General features: G+C 51.7%; 2 protein-coding genes across 2 annotated transcripts in view; one reads left to right on the top strand and one right to left on the bottom strand.

The window, feature by feature from the left end:
- Positions 1–4,809, top strand: part of LOC144936416 (epidermal growth factor receptor kinase substrate 8-like) — a 28,832-nt gene extending 24,023 nt beyond the window's left edge. Inside the window, exons 19-20 of the mRNA XM_078863465.1 lie at positions 1,262–1,394; positions 3,045–4,809. Coding sequence (XP_078719591.1) covers positions 1,262–1,394; positions 3,045–3,107 — 196 coding nt within the window. The 3' untranslated portion in view covers positions 3,108–4,809. The remainder of the gene's footprint in view (positions 1–1,261; positions 1,395–3,044) is intronic.
- A 12,109-nt stretch (positions 4,810–16,918) lies between these two features.
- The window catches only part of LOC144936542 (receptor-type tyrosine-protein phosphatase O-like), a 36,853-nt gene continuing 29,779 nt past the window's right edge, over positions 16,919–23,992 (bottom strand). Inside the window, exons 9-14 of the mRNA XM_078863734.1 lie at positions 23,231–23,365; positions 22,844–22,966; positions 22,222–22,376; positions 20,728–20,863; positions 18,052–18,172; positions 16,919–17,666 (exon numbers count right to left, since the gene is read on the bottom strand). Of these exons, the coding sequence (XP_078719860.1) occupies positions 17,653–17,666; positions 18,052–18,172; positions 20,728–20,863; positions 22,222–22,376; positions 22,844–22,966; positions 23,231–23,365 (684 nt within the window). The 3' untranslated portion in view covers positions 16,919–17,652. The remainder of the gene's footprint in view (positions 17,667–18,051; positions 18,173–20,727; positions 20,864–22,221; positions 22,377–22,843; positions 22,967–23,230; positions 23,366–23,992) is intronic.

Here is a 23,992-nt window from a genome sequence, read left to right on the forward strand (position 1 = left end):
CATTTCTACGTGATAAGCCACTTCGTTGAGCTATCATTTGTGGCCAGGTCACTTCTCTAAAAGAGCTATACAGCTCAGTGGCCCTTACCTGGTAAAATAACGATACAATTTTTATCAAATAAAATAGTTTAATGTCAGTGTTTGTCGTCGGCTATTAAAAAAAAACGCAGTCGATTTTTACGCACGCGACCCTGCCAGCCACGAGGGGTCGCTCCTGTACCATAATTATTAAATACCTCGCTCCACCCCCTGGTGATCACCCCTCACCTCCACCGTCACCCGCTCACCCTTCAACCCTCACCCTCTCTCCCTCACGCGCTCACCCTCACCCGATCATCCTTACCCGCTCACCTACTCACCCATATCGACTCACTCTTCACCCTCACTCGCTCACCCTCACCCTGTCACCTTTACCCATTAACCCGTCCACTCTTGCCCGCTCACCCTTCACCCACCCTTCACCCACTCTCCCTTGACCTGTTCATCATCACCCTCACTCACTCACTCACCCTCACCCTGTCACCCTTTCCTATTAACCCGTCCACCCTTACCCGTCCACCCTGACCCACTCACCCTTCACCCGCTCACCCTGACCCACTCACCCTGACCCGCTCACCCTGACCCACTCACCCTGACCCACTCACCCTGACCCACTCACCCTGACCCGCTCACCCTGACCCACTCACCCTCACCCGCTCACCCTGACCCACTCACCCTGACCCACTCACCCTGACCCACTCACCCTTCACCCACTCACCCTTCACCCACTCACCCACTCACCCTGTCACCCTCACCCACTCACCCTTCACCCTTCACCCACTCACCCTTCACCCGCTCACCCTGTCACCCTCACCCGCTCACCCTGACCCGCTCACCCTGACCCACTCACCCTGACCCACTCACCCTTCACCCGCTCACCCTGTCACCCTCACCCGCTCACCCTGACCCACTCACCCTGACCCGCTCACCCTGACCCGCTCACCCTGACCCACTCACCCTGACCCACTCACCCTGACCCACTCACCCTGACCCGCTCACCCTGACCCGCTCACCCTGACCCACTCACCCTGACCCGCTCACCCTGACCCGCTCACCCTGACCCACTCACCCTGACCCACTCACCCTGACCCACTCACCCTTCACCCGCTCACCCTCCCCTCGCCCGCTCACCCTGTCACCCACTCACCCTGTCATCCCGACCCACTCACCCTTCACCCGCTCACCGTGTCACTCTCGTCACCCATGCCCCTCTGGTATGCAGCACGGTGGAGACGCTCGGGGTGCTGTCGGGTGAGCAGCTGTTCGCGCTCACCAAGGATGAGATCCGCATGGTGTGCAACAGGGACGCCTCCCGCGTCTACAGCCAGATCACCATCCAGAAGTCCCTGCTCAACGTGAGTGGCTGGGTTCTCCCCACCTCCTCCATTGCTGTCATCGTCATCGTCGTCGTCGTCATCATTGTCACAATCATCGTAACTGTCGTCAGTATTTTCGCCATCATCATTATCGTTATCATCGTCGTCGTGATCAATGTCACAATCATTGATTGCAACTGCCGTCAACGTTATCACCATCATCATTATCGTTATCATCATCGTCATCATTGTCACGGTCATTATCACTGCCGTCATCATCATCATCGCCGCTACGGTAAATGCCATCATTGTAATGGTCGTTGTGTCCGTCATTATTTTCATCACACCGCCATCATCGCAATCATCATAATCACTCTCAACATCATCATGGATCATCAGCGTCGCGTGTGTGGGGAGCGGTGGCTCAGTGATTCACGCAGTGACCCTGATGCCCGTGTTGTGTGACGTTGGACTGGGTTCGATTCCTGACCATGGGGATTGTGACTTGGCACTGATATCAGAACCTGTTCTGGTTCTTCCCTAGGCCGGCCCAGTCTTTGCATCTGTTACATTGGGTAAAACATCATAACCGGGGAGACAAACGTGGCTAGGCATAGCATTGGCTACACCGTCCCCTGTGATATCTTGTGTCGGTCCAAATAGCAGATGCTCGCTAACTGCACTTGCTCCGACAGTCTATATGGCTACAATGGGGACATCTATGTTTCCATGCCACAAATGTCAAAAACTGGCTTGACTCTACCCTGTGTCGAATCAGCCCAACAAAATGTGAATCTTCTGCAAGATTTGTTTATTATATCAGTGGTGGCTGGGTGTGAAAGGAGTTCAGCATACATACACACCGTGTGGCGTTGACTATGCAGCCCGCTAGAGGTGCAGTACCAACCCTTAAAGTAACTCTGTATGCTCTTTGAAAAAATATAATTCTTGCTGTGGTTTTCCCACCTGATGATGATTGCTTGTGTTGAAATTGAAACGTCGTGATTTAATTTATTTTATAACCTACGTGACTTTACCGAAAGAACCAAAGAGTATGGATCCCTGCAGTCACGAAAACTTCAAGTCTAGATTTAACTCTATATGCCCCAACAGATGATTAGGTTGATCTGACATTTTGGAATGTGTTGGTGCGCGTGTGTCAATATCAGCAGTGGAGAGACAAAGGAGGCGAGCCGTGGCAATTGGCTACACAGCTCACTAGCGGTGCATTACCAACATTGACGTAGCTCTTTGCCCCAGACAGTTCATGACGATGAGCTCACGTTCTTGGAATGTGTTTGCGCGAGTGCGCGCGCGCGCGTGTGCGCGTGTACTACTTGTGTGTGCGTACGTGCGTGGAGCGGTGGGGAGCGGTAGTGCAGTGGTTAGCGCGCTACGCTGCGAACCTGGAGTCCCGGGTTCGATTCCCACTCACGGCCAACATCAGCGAGGTTTATCTGAACCGGTACTGGGCCTCCCCTAGGTCGACTCAGCCTCAAATGAGTACCTGGTGTGGTGTGTACACATCACCACTGGGGAGACTAAGGCGGCCGGGCGTGGTGTTGGCCACCCACCCCCTCGTGTGCCGTGCCGGCCTTCATAGGTGCTACTCGTCAACAACAGCACTTGCCCAAAGCAGTCTGTTAAGGCTTTACGGGGGATCTTTGTCTTGCTGTGTACAAACGACAGGAGAAGGAGTCGGAGCTGGCCGCTATCATGAAGCGGCAACAGGAGAGACTCTACGATCCGTGAGGAGCGGCTGGACACGCCGCGGCCGTTCTCGCGATGCCGGGGAATGAAGAACGAGCACAAAGGGGGCCCCGTGAGCCGCCGTGCTCCCCACACGTGGCCGTACGTTGGCCTGCAATTCGTGGAAGGACCACGTGAACATTGGGGCAATGGAGCTGGGGGTCAAGGCGAGAGAAATGGGACTCGGGATTTAGTGTTAGGGGGAACGAGCCAGTGTTTGACGTCGGCCGGAACAGTACGCTGTTTAATTTGGTCACGCCACATCCATCTCGCTTCAGTTTGTCCTACGCCTGTTTGTAGAATTGTAGGAATATTTAGTGCGATAATATAGGGTTCTTAAGGATAGGCGTATCTTCTACTCCTGGTAGTAGTGCCTTACGCCGATAACCCCTATTGTCATGGCAACCTTGCAGCGTTCCGGAAATTGCAGATTGATTAACTAAGGCGGTCTGGGTTGAGTTATGGTGGATGGAGGGGGTACTGTGGGCTGCATGTGTGTTTTGCAATCGGGCTTGGTATCACTGTGTGTTGCTTTGCCACGCTCCATCACTTTCGCCTCTGATCATCGTAGCGCCGTGCAATCTGCCTGGAGGTGTACCAATTTGTCGACCAACGTCGTCTCGTAATCACTCGGTATGGGAAGTATTACGTGCGCAAGAATTTGGTTTGTTCGATTGATATACTTTCTATGGCACGCATGGGTCGACCTTGCAACAACAACACAAATAAATACTTGAAGTTTTGCTGGGTTTGTCACTGCTAGATGAAGGCCTTCCCAGATTGTGTCATTCGTGGGGGGGGGTTGATCATACTTCACGCTGGTCAAGTGTGGGTTGGTGAAGGGTTACGTGGGACCGGTTCGGATGATCAATCATCGATGTTAGCCATGGCCAGGAATTAATAATGCTGTGCGCTAACCACTATTCCACCGCTCCAACCCCCGCTGGGTTCTGACTTGGAAAAAATAAGTTCCATCGATCCATCAATCACATGACCCATGCATCCACTAAATGCGTTACCATTGATGATCACAATGTTTAAAAAAAATCAATAGATTGTTGAATTGAATGTATGTATATATATGTTGAACGTCTTTCGCACCGCACATAGCCAATCGTGCTAATCGGAGGTACGGGAATCGTTACACGCCTGGACCCTACACGGCACAACAGCGGCGGCACAACACAATGCAACGCAACGCACACAGCAGCAGCATCAGAAGCGGGATACGGCAAGAGCCTTGGGAGTAAGTACAGCTGCGCTGATGTCCACGCGTTAATGACAGCCACGGCAGTGCATCTCCACTCACGTCCCCAATGTGTCCCTACATTCGCATGAACCCATTCATAGGAATAAGGGATAGTGCCTTGTGCCAATCATTCTTACTCAAAAGCCAGCTTGTAGCAGCGTTCTGAAAAATATGGAGCGAGAAACTAAGCCCTGTGTGTGTGCTTATATCCGAAAAAAAGTTATTCTTTGTCTCTGCACCTCCCCCGGCCCCCACTCCCCGTGTAATGTATGAAGAGTTGTGTTTCGTGTATCAGAACTGTGCTTTTCGATTTAAAGCTTTCGTGACTGCAGGGATTCATATTTTTGGTTCTTTCGGTAAAGTTACGTAGAAGGTAAATAATAATAAAACATAATAAAATAATACAATTCTCACGACGTTTCGGCCACAACGTAAGCAGCCGTCCTCAGGTGAAGAACAGGGCTGTCGGAAAAACAGCGTCCTAATGAGGAGGAGAGCGCCTTGATATGTAAACTCCTTTGTCAAAGCTCTCTCCTCTTCCGACTCAGCTTAAAAATACGCTGCCAAGCTTAGCAGTGTTCATTAGGACGCTGTCTTTCCAACAGCCCTGTTTCTTCACCTGAGGGACGGCTGCTTGCGTTGTGGCCGAAACGTCGTGAGAATTTTATTATTTTATTATGTTTTTTTTATTTTATTATTTCCCTTCTACGTGACTTTACCGAAAGAACCAAGAATAAGAACTGTGTTTGTATGCGGCTTCCCTAGTCCACATGCTTCGCAATGCATTGTGGCGACACTGCACGAACAAGCCTGCAAACAAACCCCGCAGCGCAATGTAGCAATGTTTAACTGTGATGACGCGACGTTTGAGTTGTGTGTTTCTTGCCCTCGGTGCTGTGACACGGACTTAACTCTCAACGATTTCATTCATGTCCACTTGTTTGCACGATGTACAGTATAACGATACTCGAGTGTACAGAAGAAAACAAAAACGATTGAGCTTAATCTTCGGTTTTCAAAGTGCTCGATGCTGTGATAATCTTATATGGGTTAAGATAATCTTATTTGGGTTAAGATAACCTAATCTTGTCTATGCTGTGATAACCTTTTCTGGAGGAAGGGAAAAAATGTGTAATCATTGCGTTTAGAACATTGTTAAAATGCAAGTCTTGCACACATGTTATGACTCCCATCTACTTTCACGCAATTATAGTTGAAGTTTAGCAACAACGACAACGGCAATAAACATTCCGAGCTATTTCCGATTGTATTTTATATTGTAAAAAAAAATTCAAATCCGACCTTTGACAATTATTTTTGTATGAACTGCAGGCTCCAAAATGCACACAATGTTCTACATTGCTCATAATTACAGCAATAAAAAAAAGCCCAAGGAAGTAAACAATGCGGAACCAACAGTAATTTATTTTATAAAAATTGCTGCTCATGTGGATTTACTTCTGACCCCCTTCCCCTCCTGCCCGAGTTTGGACACTCCCCTTGCCATCTATAAGTTCAACACCCAGCACTGGTCACGCGCATGCAATTTTTGTGAAGGACTCCCTCTCGAAAGTAAGTGTAAGAGTTTCGATTTAAAGCTTTCGTGACTGCAGGGATTCATCTTCTTGGTTCTTTCGGTAACGTCACGTAGAAGGGAAGTAATAAAATAATAAAAATAAAACATAATAAAATAATTCTCACGACGTTTCGGCCACAACGCAAGCAGCCGTCCTCAGGTGGAGAACAGGTCCGTCAAGTAGCCTCCGTCAAGTAGACTCTGTCTAGACTCTGTAAAAAATTTAAATTAATAAAAGTAAAATAAAAAATAAAATAAAAAATAAAAATCACGACGTTTCGGAGGCAACACAAGCTTCCGTCTTCAGGTGGAACCGTCACAGCCCGACAGCTGTCGGGCTGTGACGGTTCCACCTGAAGACAGCTGTCGGGCTGTGACGGTTCCACCTGAAGACGGAAGCTTGTGTTGCCTCCGAAACGTCGTGATTTTTATTTTTTATTTTTATTTTACTTTTATTAATTTAAAATTTTTACCTACGTGACTTTACCGGAAAAAAACCTAAGAATATGAATCCTTGCAGTCACGAAAGCTTCAAATCTAGAATGAACAGAACTGATTTGCAGCGCGAGTAGGAATAAGCGGTCGTAGCGTCACACAGGGCAGCGGGATGCTGCTGGATTATTCTAGAAACTACTACCCACGCGCCTCAGTCTTTGTTCGGTCTGCGTACACATCTCACGTGTTGTAGCGGACTGTGCTTTATCCTATATTATATATTGTTCATTATAACGCCAGTTTTCCAAGAACGCGCTGTTGTTCTTCAGGAACACAACTACTCCTACAGCGCTATAGAACAGAGTGTACTTCAAAGATATTGGGGAAATGTGCAGATTATTTGTCCAAACACTGCTGGATAAAGGCCCTCGTGGGGGGTTGGTTGACCATACTTCACCTTGTTGGTCAATGCAGGTTGGTGAATGAGGGAGGGGTGGGTGGGGGGGCCAGGAATCAAATCGACGAAGCTTCCCTTGAGTCTTGAGACGCTTTCAGCAGGGGGTGGCGGGGGTCTCCTGCAGTGTGATGTTTGGGCAATTCCATTCACTCGTGTTTGGCTTCACGTGGCAGGACAAACCAGGGAGAGCGGAGAAACCCCACCACGCATACGAGGAGGGGGCGGTGGGGGGGTGCAAATTTCAACACTGCCATCTGGCCACCCAGAAAGCCCTCGAGTTGATTACCCATCCGAGCAGTTACCAGGCGCCACTCGGCATGGCTCGCAACATCCGACAAGATCGGGTGCAGAGGGCGGTGACTTTGGTCATGGCGCTTCATGGATGGGGAAAATGAGACGAGGCATCTCCATGGTTCAAATGTCATGGTGTATATTTAAACACGGTCCCCTTTTGGGGCTACGTTAGGTAACGACATCGACCGCGCACGTGGGAGCAAAATCACGGGTCGTTCGTCCCGTGGGCGACCCTCGAATGCCACGGAACGTAAACTCGCAAATCGGCCGACGAGCAAATGGATCTGAATGTAATGCGAGATATGCGAGGCGTCACATCATCCCATCATGCCACCGGCGCGCCACGTCATGTGCAGCGTAGCGTGACGCTGGCATGTTGACAACATGTCCGAGAAGTCGTTCGCTGTTACACAGCCCAGCGCGAGTGTGTGTGTGTATGGGGAGCGGTGGCAGGGTGATTAGTGCGCTGCGTGCTGTGCTAATCTCAGATGTGTGATTATATAATTATCTGTGCTACGACCCCGGCGACCAGAATTCAATTCCGGCTCCCGGCCAACATTGGGCACGAGTGACGATTATTTCAACGAGTCCTGGGCCTCCCCTAGGTTGAATCAGCCTCAAATAAGTATCTGGTGCGGTGTGTAAATGTTGTCACTCGGGAGACAAAGGAGGCCGGGCGTGGTGCTGGCCACCCACCCCTTCGTGTGCTGTGTCGACCCTTCATAGGTGCTCGCTAGCAGCACTTGCCCCAAGAATTGTGTTCAGGCTATATGGGGATGGGGGGGATCTTTGTCTTTGTGTGTGACGTCAAAACTCTTCTTTCTCAACGTGGGATGACAGTTGCCCCACGTGTTGTTGGCATCTGACTGCAGGACATCGCGAACCCGATTTGGCGTCGTAAATACGAGTGGCGGCACATCGGTCTCGTGACACGTGCCCGAACGCCAATGGAATGTTCGGATTCCCCCGTTGCTGTAATTGGACAGCTCGTTCGGCTAAAACCGGAATAATCAACCCCAGACCCAGTCACAAAAATAACATTAAATGATAGGCATGATTTTTCTTTCTTTTGTCGGTATATAAAATTCCATTTTCCTTTTCAGCACCAGATGCAGAGGCAACATCCCATATCAATAACAATAATGTTTACTTATTTGCCCAGGAAAGGAGAATGTTTATAATCTTTATTTAGACAACTCCTCTCGACTGGAGGAGGCCTTCATCCAACAGTGGACTGACAAAATGGGCTCGACATGAGTGTTGCATACTTGCAGGTAAGACCTGTTCGGTTTCGTGGGCCGCGTTGCCAATTATAAAAGTAGATGCAGCTGCTGCCTGGTTTCGTGGAATTGGCATGTTGGCAACTCTCTGACTGAACTGAAGATGATCCAATATGAATGATACTTTCGCATAAAGTCGTGTTGCTTTTCGCAAAAATAACCCACCCGCTTGGAAATTGCCCGAATTTATCCGAGGATTGTTTGTTGTGGTAACTTTCTGACCCGCCCGCACTGGACATGTGTGACGTATAAAAGAGCTTCATAGCTCATCGGATTCCTGCAGGATAAATCAACATTCTGATTCTGACAGCAAACGAGAACCAACTGCAAATTGACAAACGCGTGGTGGTTTTTTTTGGTCCCCGGACAGCCACCTGTCGCTTTCCATACCTCGAGTTTAAACATTTCCGAAAAAACAAACGCATGCTGAAGTGCCTTACATAATCTCACACGTTTACATAATCTCACACGTAAGCGTTATTTTTCTTCACATGTTGACCGAGCTGCTGATTTATGCATCGGGCTGTCCGCTCCCAATGGCCCCGTCGGGGGTGGGGAGGAGTGAGTGGGGGAGTCGTCCGTTCGTGGAACTCGCTGGGCCAAGTTGACCTCCCTCGTGCGGGACGAGGAGGAGGAGGCCTGCGGCTGACCGCCTGCTGCTGCTGCTGCCACCCCACGTGGTTCGCACGGTGCTGCCCAAAGCCGCCCCCTCCCACACCCCGACAGAGCCGCCCCGGGGGGAGAGACGCGGCCTCGCGCTTGCTTGGCAGCAGCCGTGGCTCTCTCTGGCCGAATTTATTCTTGTTTTGCACGTGGGCTTTGGTGACCAATATCCATAATAACGTTTTTTTTGTTTTGGGTGAGATCGCGTAATGTGTGTCGGGTGGTGGCGAGTTTAACGACACATTTGTGCTATCTAACCCTAAAAAACAACCCCGTTATTTAGGACTTCATTAAGCCTGCAGCCGACTGTAAACGATAAACGCTCGGTGTAATCTAATGTTTGTGCAGCAGTGACTCACACTGTTCTGATGAGTGCATACTAAAAACCGCAAATTTCGGAGGCGCGCGTGTCTGTGTGTGTATTAAAGATTATTCCAGCCAATTACTGATTATCATTCATTCACGGGGGGGGGGGTAGAGTTAAACCGGAGGACCCGGAGAAAAACGCACGCGCTAGAGAGGGCAACGAGTTACCCTGCGCCATACAGATGGAAACAGATGTTGTTGAACGGAAACCGCTCGAAGGCAGCCTCCCACTGGTTTTCTATCTCTGCGAATCACTGCCGCCCCGCCAGTTGGTCACACTCGCTCAACTCTGATGGTGACCCAAGACGAGAGAGGGCACGCAAATGCACTTCTTGTTTGGGAATTTGCTGGTGGTTCTCTCGTGTAATGCACATGGAGAGAGGCCGAATCGCGGCTCTTCCTAAACACGGTCGCCGTTCGTTGTGTGCTGTGCGAAACGTAAATGCAGACATTGTCTTCCCCTTTCGCGGTGCCATGTGAATGTGGAATCACAACAGCGGCGCTTCCGCTGGACAGATTTGACCGGGCGCAGTGTTCAGCGTGGTCTAGATGTCTTGTGCCCCCCCCCCCGCCCAAATAATTGACCCTTAACATTTTTTTCCCTGCCTTCGCTCATTCCTTTATGTTTTCACACCCATTGGTATGCAAGGATATTACGTTTTAGAGACTTAAAATAGGGGGCGGGGGGGGGTGTCACAAGACATCTGGACCATCTGGCAAAGTAAGGCACGTCTGTTAAAGAGTTGTAACGTGACCGACACGCTTCAAATGATCACTAGCGGATGACATTTACCGTATTCTCTGGGTCATGACGCACTGCACACCGCTCCACGCGCCGCGTATCTTAAAGCAAATGTTACGGGAGGGGGGGGGGTGAGTGGGGTTACATCTTGTAATACGGTAGATGCGCGCGCGTGTGTGTGTGTCACCCGGATTTGACATCACTTTATTGACATCAGGCACACGTTTGGGATGCGACTTTCCGGAGCGTCTTATAGTCCGGATAGTGTCGGTGATGTAGGGCGCTGATTGCCGGGGAAGGGGGGGGGGACCGTGATTGCGGCTCGTTGCAGGAGCTCGCGGTTTAGAATCCAGCGGCCGTCCTGGTTATCGCTGCGGGGCCGGGCAGGAGGTGGTTGCAATAACGCGATGCTACGGGACGTCCGCTTTGCAATCTGGACGACGTCAATGATCCCACGACGCCTTTCGCAAGCGTCGGCGAATTGTGTGCAGGCGGTGTCATCACGGTCACAAGTTAGTCAAATTTTTATTTTGCGAAGAAAATTACACGGCGAATTACGGAGCTGAGATATACAATATACACAACAATCATTGCCCCTCTACACCCGCCCCCCCCCCGCCCCCCCCCCCCCCGTTACTGTGAACACTTGGCAGGACCCTCCTGAAAAATAGTCACGAGATTCAGTAAGGCTTTTCGCGAGGTAAACAGTCGTAACAATAATAATGTGAACATGAACCTAACCATAATGTTTTGTTATGATATTGGTATCAATAGGAATAATTTACAGCACTTTTTTTTCGAGCCACTGCTGGATTAAGGCCTCTTCCGCGGCTTGTTGGCCGTGGCGGTTTCTTGATCACACAACTCCACGTGAGCTCCACGCGTGTCGAAGGACGGGCACCCAGTTCGGGCATCCCTCACCCACTGACCGTGGCGGAGAATCAAACTTAGTTGTTATTTTCTTTATATTACAAAAAAAAAAATTTTCTCTACTTACAAAAAAAGTATTCCCAAGGAAACACATTCATCATGATCATGCCCATAATTCTGTCTGGTTGGTTGGTCCAGCACAAATCAATAGCTTACAATGGCAATAAATACATTCATACACAGAGCGGCCGTCACTATACAATTATCTACGGAAATTTAAATGACAACGAAAATGACGAATGCCACTATCGCTTGCGTTCAAAACGACAACTGCTCAGATTTCTAAGCCGAACTTCCAACTTGGGTCAGGTTGTAGACACGAGACTGAGCACCTGGTGTGGCGCTGGTAGGCAAACGGTAATGTAGCGTTTCGCACGCTGCGCTGCGAACCCGGTGACCCGAGTTGGATTCCCGCTCACGGCCATCACCGGTGACCATTATCTGAAACCGGTCCTGGACCTCCCCTAGGTCGACTCAGCCTCAAATGAGTACCTGGTGCTGTGTGTAAAAACATCACCACTGTGGCGACAAAGGCAGTGGGGCGTGGTGCTGGCCACCCACCACCTCGTGTGCCACAGTGCCGGCCTTCATAGGTGCACGCTAACAGCGCTTGCCCTAACAGTCTGTTGAGGCTATACGGGGGATTTTTGTCTTTGTCCTCCTCCATGTGGTACGGTGACACCTCGGGGTGCTTGCTATATGCGTGACTCACGTCCCTGCGAGTCATTGAGTCATTGGCACTTTCGGTGAGGTTTGACTGTGCAGGTGTGTGTGTGTGTGTTGCTTTATATGGGGAGCGGTAGTGTAGTGGTTAGCGCAGTGTGTAACGAACCCAGCGACCAGAGCTTGATTTGCACGACCAATTAAAAGTGACAAATATCTGAACGGGTACTTGACGTCCAGTAGGTCGACTTAGCCTTAAACTCCATTGCGAGTCGTGGCTATTATTTAGCCACTGTTCTGGGGGAAGGTGGCCCGCAGGACCGGTTCAGAATCGACCGCCACGGCCAGGAATCGAACTCGGCCCGACGGGTTCGTTGCGCTGCGCGTTAACCACCGTGCCACCGGGCCACGGCGTTCACCTCATTCGTACGTTCATCATGCGACTCATAATAGGAGCATATACATTGGCTGCAGTCTTATTGACAAATGTATGTACATTTTACATTACACTTTAGGTCAATGCACGAATACACGAATGTATGTATGTATGATTACAGTATCAGTATGCTTGCATGTATGTACGTACGTACGTGTGTCACATTGTGCGTGTGCAGGTATGGATGCGTGTGCAATGCCAATGCATTTGTTCGTTTGAGCAGTGTGGCCAACTTGAGGAGCGAACCACGACCCTCGCTACATGTGCCTCTGTGCACGCAGGCACGCGGCGTCGTACAATGCACAACACGCCTGGCGTTCCAAAATCCCAACCGGTGCCACTTTCTCCCTCTCGAAACCATATAGGGCTTTGTACGGTTCTACCACGTGGCTGGCATGGGTCTCCGGTGTAAAAAATGCGACCCTCTCTCCATCTCCTCTCTTCGTAACCCTCCAGCCCGTGTTGACCCCCCCCGGTGCAGTTGCACCGCCTGTACACTCGACAGCAACCCTCGCCGGAGCTCTCCGCGGCCGCGTGTGACAACGGCGCTGTCTGTGAAGAGGCCTCGGACACGCTCCTCAAGGGAGTCCGACAAAGACGCAGCGGTGCGCCGGTCGGCAGGTGACGCCGGCGAAGCGAGGCCCACTTGTGTCCCCTCGGGTGCCCAGGCCATTCGTCTCGCACTCACTCACGCACTCACTCAATCACTCACGCATGCACGCGCTCACTCACGCACTCACTCACGCATGCGCGGACTCACTCACGCACTCACTCGCCCACGCACTCACGCACGCACTCACGTACTCACGGACTCACTCACTCGCCCACGCACTCACTCGCCCACGCATCCACTCACTCACTCACTCACGCACCCACTCACTCACTCACTCACGCACCCACTCACTCACTCATGCACGCATGGACTCACTCACGCACTCACTCACGCACGCACGGACTCACTCACGAAATAACTCACGCACTCACTCACTCACGCACTCACTCACGCACGCATGCACGCGCTCACTCACGCACTCACTCACGCATGCGCGGACTCACTCACTCACGCACGCACTCACTCACGTACTCACGGACTCACTCACTCGCTCACGCACTCACTCACTCACGCACTCACTCACTCAAGCATTCACTCACGCACTCACTCACTCATGCACTTGCGCACTTCCATACCAGATGAACTGTGAACTATGAAGGCACTCACGCTGGCAGAGACTCAGGGCTTTGTGGCAGAGCAAACGCGCTCTTGGGCGTTTGGTTTGCTAAGCGGTGGCGTAGATACTGAGTGTGTAGAGGGTACCCCCATCTCATTCTTTGTACCGTTTGTGCTATCGGCATCATGTCAAGGGATGAAGTGTTGATTCGGAAATATCGCAGCGAGCAGTGCATCACCCCCCCCCCTGTGTTAGCTAACAGCACGTGGAAGGAGATGTAACAGACCTCTTTATGAGATTCCTTCAAGCGACCACATCTCCACACTCGGGGTGCTGCACTTTGCATCCTGCTGTAGAGAAATGTCCATCACATGGCTGTGAAATGAATGTATTTATCTTCATTCTCAGAGCTGGAATATTTTTGCCAAGTTAAGTGGGAAAAAAATAATTTCACTTGGTTTTATTTTGTGTGTGTGTGTGCGCGGACTCAGTAGTGGGCGGGCCGAGACCATCAACTCGCCGGATTTAATACACACAGAATAAGTCGCACGGGGAGGCTGAAAGCCGGATTCGAAACCCACAATCTTAGCGCTTAAATGTTCGGTCCTCTGAGCCGCCCGGCCGCCTTGCTGACTAACCTACAGTGGCTTTAACAGTTTAATACAAATAATAATAATAACAATCGTAGGCTTTGACGATAGCCGACGAAGCTTTGGCGAGTTGAGACACAACAGACGCAGCAAGTGTTCGCTCGTGCCGCAAACATTGCCGCCTCCAGCCTTGAACAACCTAACACCCGTGAGACTCCAACCCCCAACACCCAAACACCGGCACCAGTCCAACCCCAGACACCCAAACAACACCGGCGCGACTCGCACCGAAGTCTTCAAAGGTGAGAATGTTATGACCGGATTGTGAAAGTTGGCACGGCCGCTGTTGTGCCAACTTGTCGAAGGGAAGAGGCCGACCCCCCAAACTCCCCCCCCCCCCCCATCGTTTAGCAATTGTAATTGTGCGTAAGCTCGTTCACAGCCCTATTGTCAATCCACTGCTGGATGAGGTTGTTCTCACCACGGCGTGCAGCGCGCGAAGCTCGTCTTCGCCAGGTGCTGCTCCTTGTCGGCTGTCGATGGCGAGGGAGCGTAGAGTCCAATGTCGTACAAGCACTGTGGTTCTTCACTGGGTTTCGCGAGGTCACGTGCGTTCAGCGGTCACACGCGGTCAGTGTCACCTCTGCGTTCCCTCTGCCGTCTGCCTAAGGCACAGTCGTGAGCGGCACGTGCTTCTTTAAATCCTTTATATTAAGTTCACTTGCTTGCTTGCTTGCACGCTTACGACCGTGCAAATATTTTGGTCGTTTTTTAACCCACTTCCCGTGATCCAATCGAGCTGACATTTTGCACACAGACTCGTTGTGCGTGACAATGTATTTTCGTGAATTTTTTTTCCAAAATTGTACACTTTTTAGAATTTTGTTTTTATATTTAATTACCAATTGCTTAATGGTGGCAGGCAATCATCTGACCCATAGGTGGCAGCCATCTCAAGCCAGAGGACGAGAGGACTCTAGCCGCCACGGATATAAAGGATTTAGAGTGAAAAACTTTGTTTTTACGGGTTAATTTTTTCACTTTCACGACGTCGAACATCTCAACGCGCTGCGTGTGTATAGTTCTCGTGTCGCAGTTAGCGCGCTGCACTACAAACCCGGTGGACCCCAGTTCGATTCCCACTCGCGGCCAACGCCAGTGACGATTATCTGAACCGGTATTGGGCCTCGCCTAGGTCGACTCAGCCTGAAATGAGTACCTGGTGTGGTGTGTAAACATCGCCACTGAGAGGAGACAAAGGCGGTCGGGCATGGCGCTGGCCACCCACCCCCTCGTGGCTTGTGCCAGCCTTCATAGGTGCTCGCTAACGGCACTTGCCCCAACAGTTTGTGAAGGCTATAGGAGGTGATGGGTCTTTGTCTTTGTTTATATATACACATGTACAAAAATATGTCCTCACGTGTTGCTTTACAACTCAACAGTTTCCAGTTCCGGTTTATCCCTCCTTCGTAATGAGAAAACCGGTGAGAAGTGTTTTTCTCTCTCTCTCTCTTGAATTCCAGGGGGCTCTTAATTTATTTATTAAACAAGTGGAATAAGCGCTCGGGCGAGGCACTGCGTGCTCACGAGTTCGGGGATGGAGGTCAAGCCAGCTCCACCCTCGGTCGAGATGTTAACTCCCTCGCCTGGTGTGCAGGAGGTCCTGGATTTGACCCCGAGTTTGCGTGTGTGTCTCTCTCTCCAACCGTGTTCGCGTGGGTTTTACTCCGGGTCCTCCGGTTTTTCCCTCCACATTTAGCATCGACACGCGTTCGGAGTATTTCGCTGCTGCTTTAAATTGACATTCCGTAGGCCACTTCGTTGGGCGATCATTCGTGGCAAGGTCACTTCCACGAAACTATCTTCATAGCTCAGCGGGCCTCACCTGGTTAAATAAAAACAGTTTTAGTTTATAGTTTAGAAGAATCCTCTCCCGTGGCTCTGCCTACTGTCAGCCAGTCGGTGAAGGCAGCCCTCGTCGCCCCATTACCGACCGCCATGTACAATGCTGGCACCCAGCGGCCAGATCCAACAGGAATTCGCCGGCGTAACATCAAGGTGCCTTGGGAGTAAGGAACACGTGATGGTGGCGTTGAGGCTGGAAACACATGGAGGTGTTGAGGCTGGAACGTGTCATGGTGATGTTGAGGTAGGACCCCATGGTGATGTTGCTGAGGCTGGACCATGTGATTGATGGTGGTGTTGAGGTTGAACTCCTTGGTGATGGTGTTGAGGCTGGAACATGTGATGGTGGTGCTGGTGGTGTTGAGCTTGGACACCGTGCTGTTGGTGGGGTTGCGGTTGCTACACGTGGTGGTGGTGGTGGTGGTGGTGCGGTTGCTACACGTGGTGGTGGTGGTGTTGCGGTTGCTACACGTGGTGGTGGTGGTGGTGTTGCGGTTGCTACACGTGGTGGTGGTGGTGTTGCGGTTGCTACACGTGGTGGTGGTGTTGCGGTTGCTACACGTGGTGGTGGTGGTGTTGCGGTTGCTACACGTGGTGGTGGTGGTGTTGTGGTTGCTACACGTGGTGGTGGTGGTGTTGTGGTTGCTACACGTGGTGGTAGTGGTGTTGCGGTTGCTACACGTGGTGGTGGTGGTGGTGGTGTTGTGATTGATACACGTGGTGGTGGTGGTGTTGCGGTTGCTACACGTGGTGGTGGTGGTGGTGCTTTACGCTCTCCAGAGAGACATCGTGACGAGGCTCTTGTTGGTCGCGCGCTCCGAAGTGGCGGCCCGGACGTGGGGTTCCACCAGGGGGGGGGGGGGGGGGCGGTGGTGCCGCGTCTCCCCCGCGCCCGTGCGTTGTAGTCCACCGCGTGTGGCGTCACTCGGACACCCCCAGGGCCTGCGCCCTCGACTGCTGCCACGATAGTGCCCCCCGCCACCACCGAGGGCAGCGCAAACGATGCAGAGAGGAAGAGTAGAGCTGAAATCCGGGCTTCTGTGGCGACGATTTTATGGGGGGGGGGGGGGGGCATAGAGGGAGGTTCGTGCCCCTACCTCCTGGTTGTGTGTTTGTTTGAGCATCTCGCTGCCCGGCACCACGCCTCCATCTCTTCCTTCCTGCTACTAGATCCTGCAGCAGTTGGGACCGTCGCGGTCTGCACTCGTAACGTCTCGTCCCACTCGTGGAGTTTTACACCGAGTGGACAGAATGAAGAGGGTGTCCTGCCCCCTCCTGCCCCCCCCCCCCCACCACCACTGGTCTATGAGGCGGTCACCCAACCTCCCCATTACCGCCGCCCTCTTTTGTGTGTCCAAAATCCGATCACCGCTGCAGCTCGTGTTCCAGTTGGCCGGGTTTCAATCGACCCGTCTGCATTCCCGTGTGGATGACGACTTCTTCACCGTTACAGGGTGACCCGCATTCATATGCAGGACTTGTGGAGCAGGGCGCTTATATAACGGTACAATCTTCTGCTGTCAATCTTCAGCCTCGCGTAAATTGTTGTTTTGTTTTTTTGCCGATCGTTTCGTTTGTCGACGACGATTGAGCGAACTCCTCGCTTGGAGCGAACTCCATTTAGTTTCGGGGGGCAGGGTTCGGGGGGGGGGGGACCTCCGGCGATGCTTTTCGTATTTTTATTTTCCTGTTTCGTGAAACGATCATCGCCTCCTTGGGACCCGCCGAAGGGCAAAGCCCCCTTCGGCGGACTTGGAGAAAGCTCCTGCTGCGCTCTTGCCTCCCCGCGGCGTTCAGTAGATGACGTCTAGGAGACAAGAACGACGCCGTGAGACGTGCAGAAGGGGGGGGGGGGGTGGCACTGTCGGAGAACGCCACCGAGTTACACGCACGCACATCTCGTTTTGTTTGTGCTTAGTTTGTGGTCCTTCCCCACACCGCCGTACCTCGGATTAGCGCGGCTGGCACCGGATTTCCCCCTCCGCTTTTAGAATGAACGCGCGTTTCGAGTGTTTGGCTCGCTGTGCATGTCCCCCCCCCACACACACATGACGATCGCTGTCCACTGTGTGATAGCCGGGTCACTTCTGTAAAAAGAGCTCTATATAGCTCAGTGGGCTTTACCTGGTAAAACTAAAAGTAGTGAGAACACAAAATAGTTTCCACTGCTCTGAACCCTCCTCGACCCTCACCGGGCGGGTGAAGCAGCGCGCCCGAGCGAACGTTCTCGTACACAGCCTCGCTCAGCCCGCTCGCCTGGCCAGACTGCCTCCACATCTCCAGCACGCACAGGTGGATGAACACGTACTGCACCTGCCGTGCGTAACATAGGGACACACGCATGAACACGTACTGCACCTGCCATGCAAAGACAAGAGACAAAGATCCCCCGTATAGCCTTCATCAGACTGTGGGGGCAAGTGCTGTTAGCGAGTAGCGCCTATGAAGGCCGGAACAGCACACGAGGGGGTGGGTGGCCAGCACCACGCCCGGCCGCATTTGTCTCCCCAGTGGCGATGTTTACACACCGCACCGGGTACTCATTTTAGGCTGAGTCGCCCTAGGGGAGGCCTAGGACCGGTTTAGATAATCGTCACCGGTGTTGTGCCTTGAGCGGGAATTCTACTAGGGTCACCGGGTTCGTAGCGCCGCACGCTAACCGCTGCACCACCGCTCCCCACCAGGGACACACACATGAACAGACACATGGATACACAAGGACAAATGTCCCCTTTAAAGCCTTAAAGCCTCAACAGGCTTTTGGGTCAAGTGCTATTAGCGAGCACCTATGAAGGCCGACACGGTACACGATGAGGTGGTTGGCCAGCACCGCGGATATACAGACACGCAGGAACACGTAAATATGCATGCATGGGGCTTGCACACAAACACACATACTCATTGAGCACACGCCATCAAGTATTGTACATATTTACACACACGTGCACACAACAGCAGCCGCCATTCGCCATTAAGTGGCGCTTGTGCCAGGCCAGTTGCACGTTGATGACATCGCTTGACGTGTGCCAGGCTTTCTGCTGCCAGGTCACAGGATAGACCCAGGTGTTATGGGATTGACTGACTGAGATGATTGGCAGATGCACCAACTGCACTCTCAACTGTGCCAACTCACCATGCATTAGCCACCCGTACACAGACAAAGACAAAGATTCCCCCATATAGCCGAAACTGAATTTTGGGGCAAGTGCTGTTAGCAAGCACCTATGATACACACATATACACATGGATAGTCCCACAGACACAAAGACCATGATAATGTTGACATTAATGATAACAGTGATTGATGGTGGTGGTGATGAAATTGGCATTGATGAAGACGACAAATTATTCTTTGTTTTTTTCGGTAAAGTCACGTATAAAGATAAAATAATAAATTAAATAATAGCATACGACGTTTCGATTGCAACACAAGCAATCATCATCAGGTATAGTGAAATAGCGACATAAAATCTAACCAGAAAACTATAGACAGACATATAAGCAGACAGATATCACCAAGATACATAGCGAGAGCAATACAGGTACAGAGAGGGGTGATCGTCTCTGTGGGGTGGCCTTAAATAGATAGAGGGGGGCGGAGGTAGAGAGAGGGAGGGGGTTAGAGAAAAAATTTACATGTCACTGAGTACGAAGGCTTAGAGGGAGAAAGAACACACTAAATTAAATAACTTAGCAAAGTATCGAAATGTTACGTAAAACGACACAGAGAGTCGGTCAACACACAATTAACGCATAGCCTGGTCGATTACGTATTTCAAAGATTGCTAAGTTAGAATTTAAGTGTGAAAATTCCAAAGAAAGACAAAAAATAAAAAAACAAGAGGAACGGAGACACACAGACAGAGCAGAACCTAAGAACGACAAAAAACGAGTGTAGACAGAAAATTTTACACTAAATATACAGGCAGAGAGAGAGAAAAAAACCCAGAGAGAGAGAAAAAGGTAAACTTGGAACTTCCCCGTAGAAGTGGTTCAATCTTAATTTTGGAGCTTTCGTGACTGCAGGAATTATTCTTTGGTTTTTTCGGTAAAGTCACGTATAAAGATAAAATAAAAAATTATTTTTGTTCTCTCTCTGCCTGTATATTTAGTGTAATTTTTTCTGTCTACACTCGTTTTTTGTCGTTCTTAGGTTCTGCTCTGTCTGTGTGTCTCCGTTCCTCTTGTTTTTTTTGTCTTTCTTTGGAATTTTCACACTTAAATTCTAACTTAGCAATCTTTGAAATACGTAATCGACCAGGCTATGCGTTAATTGTGTGTTGACCGACTCTCTGTGTCGTTTTACGTAACATTTCGATACTTTGCTAAGTTATTTAATTTAGTGTGTTCTTTCTCCCTCTAAGCCTTCGTACTCAGTGACATGTAAATTTTTTCTCTAACCCCCTCCCTCTCTCTGCCTCCGCCCCCCTCTATCTATTTAAGGCCACCCCACAGAGACGATCACCCCTCTCTGTACCTGTGTTGCTCTCGCTATGTATCTTGGTGATATCTGTCTGCTTATATGTCTGTCTATAGTTTTCTGGTTAGATTTTATGTCGCTATTTCACTATACCTGATGATGATTGCTTGTGTTGCAATCGAAACGTCGTATGCTATTATTTAATTTATTATTTTATCTTTATACGTGACTTTACCGAAAAAAACAAAGAATAATTCCTGCAGTCACGAAAGCTCCAAAATTAAGATTGAAGACGACAAAGATAACAGTGACGACGACGGCATGGCAATGAGGACAACGACGAAGATGACGTTGCCGATGGCACCGATGGCTGCTGCGATGGTGCGTGCGCCGTACCGTGAAGACGCTAGCGACAGTGACGGTGGTGATGCTACTGCGGGTGCCTTGCCTCTGTCTGCACCATGCTCGCGCGGTGGAGTCGCAGCTCGGCCACCAGGCCCAGAATGTCCACAAAGTCGAGCTCCTGCAGGTGCTGGATGAGCCGATCCAGGGCAATGAACGTCCCCGTGCGACCCACGCCCGCGCTGCGACGGTGGTCGAGAAGCGATGGTCAACACAAGGATGGGCAACATGGAGCGGTTAACACGGGGCGGTAAAAATGGAGTGGTCGATGCGGAGCAGTCGACACGAGGCGGTCACCATGGAGTGGTCGATGCAGGGTGGTCAATGCGGGGTGGTCAACACGAAGCGATCAACATGGAGTGGTCAATGTGGAGCGGTCAACGCGGAGCGGTTCAACATGGAGTGTTCAATATGGAGTGGTCAACACGACGAGATCAATACGCAGCGATCAACAAGGAACGGTCAACACGGAGTGGTCAACGTGGAGCGATCAACGCGGAGCGGTTCAACATAGAGTGGTCAATATGGAATGGTCAACACGACGAGATCAATACGCAGCGATCAACAAGGAACGGTCAACACGGAGTGGTCAACGTGGAGCGATCAGCGCGGAGCGGTTCAACATAGAGTGGTCAATATGGAATGGTCAATACGACGAGATCAATACGCAGCGATCAACAAGGAACGGTCAACATGGAGTGGTCAACACGGAGCGGTCAACATGGAGCGGTCAAAGCGGAGCGGTCAACACAAAGAGATCAAATGCAGCGAGGTCGACATGGAGCGATCGGCACGGAGCGATCAACAAGATCAATACGGGGCGATTAAAATAATATTTGGATGAAACTTTGAAGAGGTAAACAATATAAAAATCCAACATTCAGGGTGGTAGAGAGATGGCAACACCTGTTAAGACCAAATCACCTCGAATGATATGAAGTCTGTGATCATGAAGGCAGCACAGGAGAAGGGGCGACCTCCCACCGAGTGATGGTTGACTGGGGGCTTCAATAAAAGTTGTCTGTTGCTGGAGTAGTGAGAGTGTAGGGTAATAGAGGGAGATGAAAGTGGATAGGTAGGAGAGTGCGTGGAGGGGAGTAGAGTGAGATGAGAGGTAGGAGAGTGCGTGGAGGGGAGTAGAGTGAAATGAGAGGGGAGAGGTAGGAGAGTGCGTGGAGGTGAGTAGAGTGAGATGAGAGGTAGGAGAGTGCGTGGAGGGGAGTAGAGTGAGATGAGAGGGGAGAGGTAGGAGAGTGCGTGGAGGGGAATATAGTGAGATGAGAGGGGAGAGGTAGGAGGGTACGTGACTTTACCGAAAGAACCAAAGAATATGTATCCCTGCAGCCACGAAAAAACTTCAAATCTAGATTGAACTCATTAAACCGTTTGTCACTTTTTGTGCAATTGGAACATGTTGCCATCGTGAAATATACTGCTTTGAAATTGGGTCCATCAATTTTGAAACACCCTGTAAATAAAACGGAAAAAAAAGTTCGCAGCGCGAGCGATCGATCGATTCGAGCGAGCGCGGCGCGGGTACCTGCAGTGAACGACGATGGGTGCTGAGCCCGGCGTCACGTGGCAGCGCACGGTGCGCACGAACTCGAGCACGCGGCGCGTGCAGCTCTCGCTCGGCACGTCGTGGTCGGGCCACGCCGTGTAGTGGAACTGCCGCACCACGCGCGTCTCCCCGTCCTGCCGACGCACAATCGTCGTTCGTTAGCGCACTCGTCCCGTCCGTCGTCATTGATCAATGTCAACGTCGCCACGTCCAAAGCCGTCGCTGTTGTCGCTACTGCTGCTGCTGCTGCTGCCGTCGGCGTGATTATCGTTCATCGCCATTGCCACTGCCGCAATCAGAACCACCACATTATTCACCACCAACACCACCATCATGGTCGCTACCATCACCGCCGCCACCACCACCAAATTGACGACCATCACCACCATCATGTACGTACTATATGTACGTTGAACTTCTTTTGCACCGTACGTAACCAACCATCCTAATTGCCATGATCGCCACCACCACCAACGGTCATCACCACCACCATTACCATCATATATATCACCTCCACCAGCACCACCACCACCACCGTCGCAAGCATCACCACCACCACCACCACCGCCGCGTGCGAGGGAGGGCATCGGCTGCAACGTACCCGACCGATCTGGAACTCGCGCACGGTCCACTCGGCGAGCGCCGACTCGGAGATGCGGTGCACGACGAAGCCGCGGTAGTCCACCACCTCCTCGTCGAACGGCCAGTAGTGCTCGCACTTGATCTGCGGGCGGAGCCACGGACATGAGCCGACCCGCAGGGACGCTCGTTGTGCAAATCCGCCTCATTGCGATCGTCGTTTGCTGCCGCGCTGCGATGCCTCCTGGCCAGTTCGTTCGCGAACGAACGATCGAGAGAATGAACGCTCAGGCGACGGGACAAATGGGCAAGCGATTGAGCGCCACGAGTGTCTAGCACCCTGCGTGTGATCACCCGTGAGCGAGCGAGCGAGAGTGTCTCGTGTGCCGTGTCCCGCGCGTGGGCTCACCCGTCCTCTCTCCACGCACTGCGTGAGCATCACGACGACGCGCGTGTCCTGCTCCCACACCATGCGCCAGAAGTCGTCGCACGTGCTGGGCAGGGGGCCCTGCGCCGCGATGTACTCCTTGGGAGAGCGGTGGCCCTGGGGGGCAGCACGCGGCGTCCGTGATGTGTTGTACGGTGTGCGTGATGTGTTGTGCGGTGTGTGTGATGCGGTGTGCGGTGTGTGTGATGCGGTGTGTGGTGTGTGATGCGGTGTGCTGTGTGCGTGATGCGGTGTGTAGTGTGTTTGATGCGGTGTGCGGTGTGTGATGCGGTGTGCGGTGTGTGTGATGCGGTGCGTGGTGTGTGATGCGGTGTGCTGTGTGCGGGATGCGGTGTGTAGTGTGTTTGATGCGGTGTGCGGTGTGTGTGATGCGGTGTGCGGTGTGTGGTGTGTGTGCCTCCAGATATCGTTTACTCCGGCTCAGGTGAATGCTGGGGCGATGTCTGAAGAGGGTCAGGTGAGTGTCACGCAAGTGTCACATCAATCCTGTCCGTCATCCTGGTATTCAAATAAAGCATCAGCCGAGCCAATGGCCTGGCCTCGCGTGTTTGGAATGGGTCCCGGTGCAAGTAATACAACGGGACCCCCCCCCCGGGACCCCCCCTCCCCTGTCCAATGTCTCCTCTCTTCGTCGGCCGGCATCAGGGCTCCTCCGACCCCGCCCGTGGGCCCCGGTGTGCGGTTGCACCGCCTGCGCACTCGATAGCCGAGAGGCTGCGTGGC

The sequence above is a fragment of the Lampetra fluviatilis genome, chromosome 16 (assembly GCF_964198595.1).
Source record: "Lampetra fluviatilis chromosome 16, kcLamFluv1.1, whole genome shotgun sequence".
Taxonomy (NCBI): Eukaryota; Metazoa; Chordata; class Hyperoartia; order Petromyzontiformes; family Petromyzontidae; genus Lampetra; species Lampetra fluviatilis.